Source organism: Dermacentor albipictus, chromosome 5 (assembly GCF_038994185.2).
Source record: "Dermacentor albipictus isolate Rhodes 1998 colony chromosome 5, USDA_Dalb.pri_finalv2, whole genome shotgun sequence".
Taxonomy (NCBI): domain Eukaryota; kingdom Metazoa; phylum Arthropoda; class Arachnida; order Ixodida; family Ixodidae; genus Dermacentor; species Dermacentor albipictus.
In genome coordinates this window covers 162,230,867-162,243,037 of record NC_091825.1, presented here as the reverse complement: position 1 = coordinate 162,243,037, position 12,171 = coordinate 162,230,867, and the positions used below count along the sequence as shown (strand labels likewise).

The 12,171-nt window shown below is 48.8% G+C and overlaps 1 protein-coding gene across 3 annotated transcripts in view; it reads left to right on the top strand.

The window, feature by feature from the left end:
- The window catches only part of hlk (hulk), a 135,815-nt gene extending 123,851 nt beyond the window's left edge, over positions 1-11,964 (top strand). For 2 of the 3 annotated variants that reach the window (XM_065434512.2, XM_065434513.2), the window contains exons 31-33: positions 3,715-3,855; positions 4,202-4,384; positions 8,898-11,964. In XM_065434512.2, the coding sequence (XP_065290584.2) occupies positions 3,715-3,855; positions 4,202-4,384; positions 8,898-9,067 (494 nt within the window). In that variant the 3' untranslated portion in view covers positions 9,068-11,964. The remainder of the gene's footprint in view (positions 1-3,714; positions 3,856-4,201; positions 4,385-8,897) is intronic. The other variant, XM_065434514.2, reaches the window with a different exon arrangement.
- Positions 11,965-12,171: the final 207 nt, after the last annotated feature.

The window sequence follows — 12,171 nt, the reverse complement described above, 5'->3', positions numbered from 1 at the left end:
AGAAGGAGAAGAAGAAGAAGAAGATGATGGTGATGATGATGATGATGGCTTCCATGTGCCATTTCCTCCACCAGGCAGACACTGCGTCAATATCATTTTGTAGCATGTTAGTGTCGTTATGGTCTGTAATTTCACGAAAAATAACGCAGTTTGCCGAAACTGCGTTATTATTAGACGAAACACAAGCAGGGAAATCATTATTATATATCAAAAAGAGAAGGGGACCTAATACTGAGCCTTGCGGCACACTAGAATGAACAGAACTAAAAAAGAATTCTTGGTCATTACATGTTACGTACTGCGAGTTGTTCAGAAGAAATTCTTCTATCCATGAAAAAATGTTACGATCCATGTTAAGTTGACTAAGTTTAAGGAGAAGTGATTTATCCCAGACTTTATCGAATGCTTTCGAGAAACCAAGGGAACAGCAATCTGTGCATGAGCCGCGGTCTAGAATGAGATTAAGTTTATGGGCGAAACAGAGTGAGTTTCGCACGAGAAAATCTTCCTAAAACCGTGTTGATAAGGCGAAAAAAACTAATTTGATTCAAGTAAGGTTACTAAGCGTGAGTACAAGATGTGTTGGATAATTTTACATGGTATGCTTGTTAGTGATATGGGTCGATAATTGTTAGGCGTCTTTTTTACCGGGTTTATGGATGGGCACCACGTTCGCGACCTTCCAATCAGCAGGGATTGTGTGGACACCCAGTGACTGCTGAAAAATCTTAGCCAGAATAATAGACGAATACAAAATAGTGCTCTTTAGGAACTTAGCAGTAGTAAGGTCAGAGCCGGGACCAGACACTTTCAACGATTTAATTATTTTGGCAACGCCATATGGATCAATTGTAATGGGATTCATTGGCAGGTCCTCATAGTTGGCCTCACACGGAGGCAAATTACTAGAAGAGGTTACAAAATTATTAAAGGAAACAGTGTTAAGTACAGATGGGCAATCGTCATTCGGTATGGGAGAGCGACTGGGAACGACTAGCTGAATTGAGTTACATTTGGGAGGATTAATAACGCGCCAAAACCTTTTAGGATCGTTATTAAGCATTGACGGCAATGTGTATTGAAGGTAATTATTTTTCGCATGTTTTAATTCGTCGATGTAAGCAATGTTATCGAGCTATAGGAAGCCCAACGCTGTTCGGAGGGAAAGCTACTTGTCTCTGCGTCATTGGTGGTAGCGTTGCGTAGTTTAACCGGCGCAGCATAGTTTGAAGCTCGGGATGTTACGTTTAGAATGCTATATCTCTCTTCGCATCATACATATAGTACTGGTTATCTATAAGTAGCTTGTTGTATTTTAGTGTAAACTGTGGGGAATGCAGCTGTCCTTTGGCGTATACCAACAGTTTTTTCCGTGCATGTCTAGTTGCCGGCGCAATGTCACTTGAAACCGAAATGTCCTCTTTTAGTTTGGGACGCAAGGAAAGTATTTTTTTCTTTGTCCTTGAAGTTGTTCAGCTTCATGATTACGGGGCGACATTTAGCGTCGGAAAATACGCCCAGTATATGGGCGCTTTCAACAGCATCTGGGGAAAAGTCGCTGTCTATTGCTAAAGAAATCGCCGCAAGTGTTTTTTGCTCAGTTCGCGCCCACATTTAGCGCGAGTAAGGAATACCATGAACGATCACATTATTTCTCCTGGATCGACCTTCTAGTTCGTCCAGCCGGCAGTTTAATGTTACTTGTTGTGACGTCAGGCTCTTGGTAGTTTCTTAAATAGCCGCCAGGTTGTCTCCGATGGCGTCTATGCAATTAGACTTGAGTTCCAGAGTTTCAATGCGTTTGAATATTTGGGACAGCTTTGAGTCAAGGGCCAGCTGGCTAGTTATAATTTCCGCCTGACTTTCTGCCAGTTCCACAGTTCGTTGGTTAATATCAAGTTCATTAGTTGAGTCGGAGCGAGACTTGATTGTTTTAGGGGGACGAGGGTTTGTTTCCACACCCCCTGACTGAAGCAACAAAAGGGCTACGTTTACACAATCGCTAAAATGCCACAAAGAACCCGCGGGCACGGGAGCAGCACTAGACCTCGAGAGTCACATCGCTTAGCGCATAAACAAATTTGGTTACGCACCTGCGGGGCAAATAGGCGAAACATGTGAACCACACTGCGCTGGTTGCTGCTCGCGTGCCCACTAACGATAACAGGGCCGCGCGGGTCCTTTAAACTCTTGGTGAAGGGCAGTGGCGCTGTAGACGAATTTGGCTTTTGCAGAGCAAGGATCAATTCGTTGATCGGCATCGGAGCGATAGCTGGGGCTTAGTCGAGACCATGACCGAGATGCAGTTTTTCAGCTGATAGTAAGATTGCCGTATCCACGTGTAATGATGGAGGGAACCAGCAGTAAGCCAGGGCAAAGAAAATCTGCGGGGCTAATAGGCGAAACATGTGAACCACACTGCGCTGGATGCTGCTCGCGAACCCATTAAATTCGAACAAACACATCTCGGCATCGTCCCGGAGAAAAACGCTTTTTAGTGCTTGACGTAGACCGTTGGTGCCGTCCTCTAGACAATGGAAGGCCCTCCTTATTCCTTTGTACCCAGAGGCCTCGCGCTTCTCCCCTTCTCGACGTAATAAAAGGCACCGACAGGAGTGGAGGTCAATTTCTGCCTCTCGTTTGGCATAACACAAGTATAGAAACTCCACGGTCAATGTCGGCGACCAAACTGGTATCTCTTATCATGGGAAGTGGGTGAAACTGGCGAAAAAAGCTTGCAAAGAACGCGCCTTTCAGGTGATTGTTTATTAAATTACACGGTCCTCGTGCCAAAACCATGATCATGAGGCAAGCCGTAGTGAGGCACTGCGGATTAATTTTGGCTGTATGGGGTTCTTTAACATGATTCCAGTCTGCGGTACTCGGGCGTTTCACCCCCATCGAAATGCGGCCGCCGCCACGCCCGCAATTCGAGCCCGCGATGTGGTGCTTAACGCCCGCTATATATCGGGCGTTAAGCACCACCGGCTGCACGTCGAGCTGCACGTCGCACCGGTGCGGTCGTGCGAGAAACTAAACATGCCGCACACTGGTGCACAAATTTCGGTTTACACTGCATGTGCGGACACAATGTAAACCGAAATTTGTGCACAGTTGTTCGACATGTGCAATTTTCCGCACGAACGCACGCGTGTGGCAGGCGGGCGGTGCGGCTCGAGCGTCTCTCGAGCCGCACCGCCCGCCTGCCACACGCGTGCGTTCGTGCGGAAAATTGCACAAATTTCGGTTTACATTGTGTCCGCACATGCAGTGTAAACCGAAATGTGTGCGGCATGTGCAGTTTCTCGCACGACCGCACCGGTGCGACGTGCAGCTCGACAGTAATCGGCCTTAAGCCACCGCGGCGGGTGGTTCGGGAATTGCAGGACAAGGTTAATCGAGGAATGAAAGTGCTACTACGTGACTACAGCGCCCGCAGCTTTCAGGGCGATATTTTTTTTAAGAACCGAGAGCAGGCTGCAGTGATGCTGAAGACGACGGTTTTCATTGTTACACCATCGGACTCTTCGCCGCCAACCACTGTGTGTGCGTGCGTTGATTTTTTTTATATATTATAACCGTGTCGTTGTACGACTATATTTTCGCCTCTCCATTGGAGACATTCTAGTCGCCATTTTTTTCACTTTAATTATGTTGATAGCATACTATAGCAGATATATCCTTGCAACTTCGCTCAAATGTGTGCGTTCGCAGGTGACTTACTGAACGAGGAGAAGGTGCTCGCTTGGCTCACCAGTCACGAGAACATCGAGCTCAAGGACGAAATTGAGGAGGTCAACAGGAAGATGCTGGACAAACTACTCGACGAAAACGATTTCGTCGCCGTGTTCTTCTGTAAGTCAACGCTGGCGTGCAATAAAGGCTACAGCTGCCAGCGTATTATTGCATGTCACTGATATCAAGCGGTGGACAACGTGTTCTCAGCACATCATTCACAGCGCACATGTCGAAGAGCATGTCGTATTACGATAGTGTTTCATACAAACACCACCACCAGCATCACTTCAAACCGCGTAAGATCGTTCAAGTAGTTGACGGATTCCTTTTGCTCTATATTGTGGCACTAAGATTCATAAACTGCTAATACAGTTCAGAGACCCATGACAAAATATACTTGATTAAGTGCAGAGAGCGCGGGAGCGCTGATGATGGCTGCCGCTTTTCTCATTTGTTTGCGCAGTTGACAGCAACTGTCCGAAGTGCGACGGCGTGTTAGCTGAGCTGGAGAACATTGATGATGAAGTGGACGACCTTGACGTAACCTTCGTCAAGATTAATGACGTCAAGTACGCCAGAAAGTACGGCATCGCCCAGGTTCCAGCCATCGTTTATTTCCGGAGGAAGTTTCCTTCGATCTTCAGAGGTAAGTTCAAATACCTGAGTCGCCAGGCTCTGCCAATGGTAGCATACAAATGCGGTTTCTATACGGTTACCCGGTGGAAAAAGTGCCCTGTCTGTAATGTTCTGTCGAAATTCCAGTAAATAAAAGAAGTTACAGTCTCGACAAATTTGAATTCGCACAAATAGGTCCCCTGACAAAAAAAAGTTGCAGTTTCGCCCGAAAGGCGAAGCATCGATTGCGATAGCAATTTAGTGGACAGCTATACGAAGTAGGGATAGTAGTTTTATAAACCGTATAGACTTGTAAAGACAGGCATACTAACTAAATTAACAAGCATGATGTCACGCACGCACAAGCAAACATGAACACACCTCACTCGATGACCGCGGAAACTCGCTGCCAAACGCTTTAGTGAGGAAGCGCGGCAGCAGCAGTGAGCGAATTGACCTTCGTGCTGTGTCTCGCGTCAACGCAAACTAAGCTGCATAAAAACAGCGCACGGAGGGCTGTGTCCCAGCCGCAGATTGTTTTCAAGATACAGCGGTCCGCGCATGCGCGGCCGCCCGCGCGCTGCCCGGAGTAGAACGCGGCCCCTCTTTCTCTACCCGCAGCGGACATGGTCCCCGTCGCAGATGGCTTTCAACAACAGCGGCCCGGGCCGCCCGACGGAGAACGCGCCTCCCTCCCTACCCTCCCCCTGAAGCCTTGCGCGCGACGGAACACGGCGCGCTTCGTCCCCGTATTGCGCCCTTTCGTGCGCGAGATTGAGACGCGATCGCCGGCTCACCCAACGTTACTTAGACTAGTCTAGTAACGTTGGGCTCACCCTCGTACGCTTTCACTCGCACATACAGCATACGGCGCGTGGCGACGATTTTATCGCCCTTGGACTCTATACAGAACCTCACGGCGACGCTAACAGCAGAAATCGGCTTGGGGTGTCCATGTAATTGCTATCGCAATAAAAATAATATACTGGTGGAAGCTGTTCCGTCCATACATCAGTAAGTTGCAAGAAAATGTGATCTGCTCCGGGAAATAGTTACATGACCGGAATGCAATAACTGGGCCACTTTTACAAGCGAGGATAATTGTTATTGCGCCAACCTTGTGCTAACTACGTTATACGTTCGTGACGAATGAAAATTTTGTTCGCAAAAGCGAGCAGGGCGACTGACATCCTCCTCTCCCTCCGCTGAGCCCTCTCCTGCAGGGAAGCGGCAAGAGAGCTGTCTTTCCTAAAGCCCCTCAATCTCCCAAAGTAGCGCCATTCACTTCCCTCCTCCTCCGCTCGGCGCGGCCTCGACGGTGGCGCCGCTGGTGGTGGGCCTGCCGTAGCAGACGACGGCTAACACGCTACGGGAGGAAATCCGCGGAAAAGTTCGTTCGAGTCCTGCGGAGCAGTTTTTTCAATCTAGATCTTGCTTTGTCAGTCGGTAACTGGCCTTAAGAATGTCGTGTCGGATTTGCGGAAGAAATAGAGAAAAGCACCATTATTCAAGGCGTATTTAAGGCGTAAAGCGCGCGCACGTTGAAAGTTCGTGTTGCTGAAACACGACACAAGCACGCGGTGTGCTCAGACACGCGAGTAATTACCAGAGTTTCAGGTTTTGACAGCGCGAAAGTATGTGCACGTGGTTTCGTAGGTTAATTTACGTACCTGCAGGATGCTTTGTTCGGCTGGCGCGTGAGAGATTCCGACTGTCTGCGGTCAGCAATGCCTGGCAGCAGGGCCGTTTCTGTTCCGCGCCTTTTACAGATGTACGTAGCTCATGCACAGGTTGTGGTGGCCATGAGCAACGTTTTCACACATAGGCGGTATAGATAATTTTAACAACGTACCAGCACATGATATCGTTATTTATTTATTACAGTGCAAATGGTTAGAATTTGATAGAAAAGAAAGAAGGAACTTGATGGGACAACTGGAAAGAGGTTCAGAAAATAATTATCCCCCTCCCTTATTGGCACCAGCAACACTTTTGTTGAAGTGCTAATTTTATCTCTGTATACTACGTGCGTCTGTATTCTTTTGCGTTGTAAGTTTTCACAAGGAAGCAGTGTTGCGTTAACTGGAACAGTCAAGGCACACAAGACAGAAGAAAAGTTGATTCTTGGGTTTTACATCCCAACACCACGATCTCATAAGGCACGCCATAATGGGGGCTCTGGATTAATTTTTTTTTTTTTGCAGCTGGGGTTCTTTAACGCACCCCCAATGCACTGGACACGGGCCCGTTTTGACACAGGCGTCAGAAGAAGAGGTTGGAGGAGCCGTGTCACTTCACAAAGCCGCGCGTTCTTTGCCACTTGCTCGAAGTCAGCCCGCCCGATCTTGTGAATCCACACTTTTCTTCGTTTTGCGTTGCGCCCGGCGGATGGTAAAACAAAAAGCTTTTTGCCTTCACTGGGTCTGTTGTGGCAACCGTAGGCGCAGCAGCACGGCATCGCAATTAAGCACTCGGCCCTAACACATTGTATAAAACTACCGCGCTCCTTCAAACCGCCTGCCGTACTTCGTCGCGCAGGCCCAAGAATGGGGGTCGCAGGCCCAAGATTGGGGGTCGCAGCGCGCTGGAAAGAAAAGATTTACAAAAGCGCGGCGCCTGCTCTGCGCCGGAAAGAAAAAAATATACAAAAGCGCGGGGCCCGCTTTCACGTGACACAGATTGGCCAATGGGGGAGCGGAGGAGGCTGGGGCGACAGGAGGAGTGGAGGAGGAAGCGCCTGGGTGAGCGGGGTGGCGGAAAGATCTAAGAATGGCGCTACTTTTGGAAAATTGAGGGGCTTTAGTCTTTCCTGCTAAAACCCCTTAAACTTTGTAAAGTAGTGCCACGCTTTGAAGAATGCCGCCTCCTCCTCGCGCGCTCTGGCCGAGGCCGCCGCCGCGTCGCTATTGGCCTAATAGCATCACGTGGGCCCTCGCGCCTTGCTAAAGCGCAATTTTTGCTCGAGAAGCGTCTACGGAGTGGCGAGGAGCGCATGTTGGTACGCTCCAGCAGTGTAGGTGGCGCCACGGTCGAGGAAGGAGCGCGAAAGAGAGGAGAAACGAGGAGTAGTGAAGGCGGAGGAGGAGAATGTCGCTACTTTACGAAGTTTAAGGGGCTTTACTTCCTGCTGCATTGCAGTGACACCTTCAGGCACACCCAGAGCTCTCGCGCGACACCACGCGCGTCTCAAAAGAGTTTGGCGTTCGGCGACGGAGGCGCCTTTTGCTTCGGCGGTAAATGTCCGACCACCACGGAAGCGGGCGAAAGAGCCAAAGAAAGCTGTCCACTTCAATAAATAAACAAACGTACTAAACGCCACGATTGCTTGTTACAAGAGTGGGGCTAAATTGCAGTTTCACTGCACTTTAGCGCGCAGTGCACGAGCTCTGGAGAACGCATCTATAAACTCAAATTATTTCAGTACCATTAAGTAGGCAAGTCACTCTCACACGAGCAGTGTGCACTTTGAATTTAAAGTTACCCGACTACTTTTAACGCGACAGCGTTACGGAGCTCGTGTCGCAGAAAAGCCGGTGTTGTCGGCGTCGGTGGCGTAGGCCGTGAGCGATAAATCCCGGCAGGCACTTCGTGAATAAAAAATGGCTGTCGCTTAGCTAAGGTTAAGCCCAGGATGCGAAGCATACTAGCCTTTATTTTAGTTGCATTTCGCCGCTCCAAGCGAGTGGAAGTACCCCTAGATACACTCGCAACTTCATCCTTTACCTTTACCTCGGACTCTGTGAAGGAACGCTGCTGTTTAGCCACGTGCTGTGCACGTCGCTTGGCAAGTCGAACTTCTCGTTCTTCGGCCGTTTCCGTGGCTCTTTGTAACTTGCGCTTTGCGGTCTGACGAGCGGCCCTTTCCTTTCCCGCCATCGCGCTATACAACCGGCCTCGACGAGAGCGCGCCGCTCTTTTATACAGCTGTTATGACGCCAGTACCCTAGCGGGAGGAACGGGAGTTAGGCCGCAGCACCGGCTGTGCGACCGCAGGCGAGCGCAAGAGTTGAGCCCGGCTTGCAGCTGTTGTGACGTCAGTGCCCTAGCAGGAGGAGCGGGAGTTAGGCCGCAGTACCATCTGTGCGACCGCAGGCGAGCGCACGAGCTGAGACCCGGCTATGTAGCTACGCGGCCGCAAGCGAGCGCATGAGTTGAGCCTCCGCTTTTGCAGCTGTTATGACGTCATATGGTAGCTACGCGGCCGCGCGCGGCGCAGCAAGGAAGAGCGTGGTTGGGCGGCTAGTATGCTTCGCATAAAAACAACTTGCAAGATGGGCTGGGTGGGAATCGAACCAGGGTCTCCGGAGTGTGAGACAGAGACGCTACCACTCAGCCACGAGCTCGATGCTTTTTTTTTACTTTTGCCCTGGATTTGCCCCGCTCCGAACAGGCACTGAACGTGCAGATTATGCGCGACGCGTGAGTGGTTCTCACATGTTCGCGACCGATTATGAGACATATATGGGCCAAGCAACGCGAAAGAAGCGCGCACTTGGTTCTTAAAGAGCGCATTCGCCCTCATTGAAAACTGCTTCCCTACGCAGGTGACCTGATGAAAGAAGAGGAGGTCCTGGAGTGGCTGAAAAAAAATCGGTACAGGCATCCTGAACTCAGCCTCTTCATGTACGCGCTGATAGCCATATCGACAGCGTTCATCCTCTACACGCTCTTTCTTATCTTCTGTATGAAAGCGCCTCGCGAAAAGAAAGAGTGATCGCTGCGCACAGCTCGCCCCCCGCCTTCTCTCGCGCGCCCCGTATGACCAAATGTCGCGACTCTGTACCGCGCACGACATGTGCGTCCCGAGAGAGGTCACGCCGAGCCCTGCTGGTCGCAATCGGGCTGAGGTAGCCGCGTGCAGATGAGGCGAAGGCAGTTCATCCAGTCTGGTGGCGAACGGATGCGCGGAGCGAGAAACCTTTCGGAGAATAAGCTCACCAATGGCGGGCGACCACATAACGTCACACGCAGCACGGAGAAGAGCACGGAGAACGGGAGGAGCAGAGTTACTGTATAGGCTCCATGGCTTGAGCCTATGCATTACTTCTAGGGAGGAGGATCTACGGCTGCCACCTGGTAGTAAGAAGAGAAACCAAGCTCAGTTTTAATGGCGAAAGCATACGGCACCGACCACGGCCTCGGAACCGTGGCCGCAAGGTGACCCCAGCATGCTACGGGCTCTAGAGCTTTAACGGGCTCAATGCTTCTCCAAACGTTCGTGGCGCTACGTGGCCGCGGTGTCCTCCTGTCCGTTCCTTGCTCCGTGGGCATATAACGCAGTGAAAGGAACTACATCCCTGTGATCGTATTTTAGCTATAGAGACGTACAGTGTGACGGCGCAGTCTTTGTTGGAAGTAGATAAACCACTAAGCGCAAGGGCATGGCTATCGTCCAGACACAAGTTGAGGCTGCTATGGTACTCCTGGCGATTCCATGCTCAATGAAACCAGTCTTATTGTACTCGGTGCGCAGAAGTACAGTGCGTCAGAATGCATACAATTAGGTCTTTGTACTTGTGGCGAACACACAATCAAGTTAAAAATGAGAAATAGGCCAATTGTGGGGCCTTTGCATGCAGTTGGGTGAGCGCTTTTACCTCCTAAAAGGAAATAATGAACCGTGCTAGTTTATTTTGAACAGACCATCGTTCTGTCGATACATGAAAAGAAATGCATGACAGACACCTGTATGAATCGTCGTTCATGTTACATATTTAATAACTTGAATTTACGTTGCTCCAACGTGATAGCACCGTAGGGGTCGCGCAATAATGTCAGGAGTGATGGTCGGTAGAACATTCTATTGCCAGCAGTATACACCATTCGGTCAAACACATATTTCATCGCTGTCCAAAAAATTAGGAAAACATTGTCTTATATCTGCATGATCCTACGCATTCAGGAAACATTTACTGCGCTCTTACGTCCTTATATGTGGACTATACGGTGTGAAGCCAACCGTGAGCTAGATGTCGTGTGGTCTTTTTATGGGATAGAAATAGATGGTGCATCCAAATTTCTGGCACGCTGTTGTGGCCAGCAAACATGTCAGTAGTACCGCCACATCCGCCACAACTGGGCTCCTTAACGGTCACTTCTCGTATGTGCGTTTTATATGTATAATCGACACGTGGTAATAGCGCACTTTTCAATACAGATCTCGTCTTTGCAAGCATATCCCGTTAAGAATGGTTTGGGGACTGTATTGCGCTTTACAAGGCCTCGTTGGTATGCTGTGCAAGTGTATGGATGCTTATAGTGGTAAGATGAAAAAACACAAGGACGGATCACTCACCATTACCAATACATTGTTTGTGTTTCAGAAAGTAAAACCCTGTGAGGCGATCGGCTGTACACCTCCTGAGATTGTAGTGTTCGCTGACAGTCCTTCAGGTGCCTTCGCAGCTTCGGCAGTTAAGCCGAAGTACAGGGAAGTGTTGAATATGCAGTGAACGTAAGGACACAGTCACTTGTGCCAACTGCCACATGTCCCTTTTCATTATATTTCTTTCCGATTTCTATACACTGTTTGAAAGAAAATGCACAGATGTCATGTTTCCCACGTTGTTGTTGGTTACACTTATTCAAGACGCTCTTCTTTTTTTCTCTTTTTTTCCTTCCTTCTTTTTTGCACTGGTACAACATCAAACCCACGTTAAGTGAACTTTATAAGATCCATATACAGAGCACGCCGTAATTATTCCTTGCGCACGCGTTTGAGTAAGTACAGGAAACATCATTTAGGTTATACCAATATTTGCGCATTCTGAACAAGAAGGGGTAATTTATATAAAGGCTGAAAATGGTGAACTCCTGTACTCCTGAATAGGGCTTTAAAAATCGTCACAAATTAAAGCATTTGCACAGGAGTTAAACTACTTTTGGAAAGAGTAACGACGAATGCGCAAAATTGCTCGCGTGAGCGCGCGGAGAAATTTGTGCACCTTCTTGACACATTGCGCACAATAAGTATTTAAAACGTTCTCCCAGGAGCTATATCTTCATGCGAGCTGTACAAAAAATGACGGCGAGTTGCGCTTGGGCATCTTCAAGCATGAGAGTCTGTTCCACAGACACCTCTGGAGCAGTATTGTACAGAATTGTAAAGATGCATTGTAATGATTATATACATTGCAATGTACTTGTGTTCAACTTTATATGGCGCATATTGCTTTGATTGATGATCTGTTTGAATGCTAAGATCAAAAGCAGGCCTGAAGAATGTACTGGACTTCATGTGGAACCATGGGTGATCCCACCGTCAACGGGGACCCCTAACGTGGTGTATTCGCTGTGATGAGCCTTCTTTTTTTTTTTTTTTGCTATAATTTAACATCACGTTCTATGCAACTGATAAAACGAAGTGTAGCCTAGCTTAAACACCTAGCTCAGTAAAATTTACTGCGTTTATATGAACACTAATTGACCTTCAGTAATACCCCATAGATACGCAATTCCTAAGCACATTCAAGGGTGCCACAAAGGCAAGACATTCTGGCCTTACCGACATGGCGAAAACGGCGACATTGCCGAAGAACATCTTTGTGTACCAAGTGTACCCGTTAAGACGCTGCACAAACAGTGAAAACAATAAAGCAACATATGTTTGTACTTGTGGGGTGTGTGTCTGGTAGACGCTTGTCATTTTAGATGCTCAGCGCATATTATGCCAGCCCAGCAATCACAGGCGAGACCCTTCATCCGAGACGACGCATGTTTCACACAACACGCAATCGGGGAAACAAGAATGCAAGCAGTGATGCCCCACGCGTACGTCTCGTTCTCATTCACCAGCTGAGACAATCCCACACCTCAACC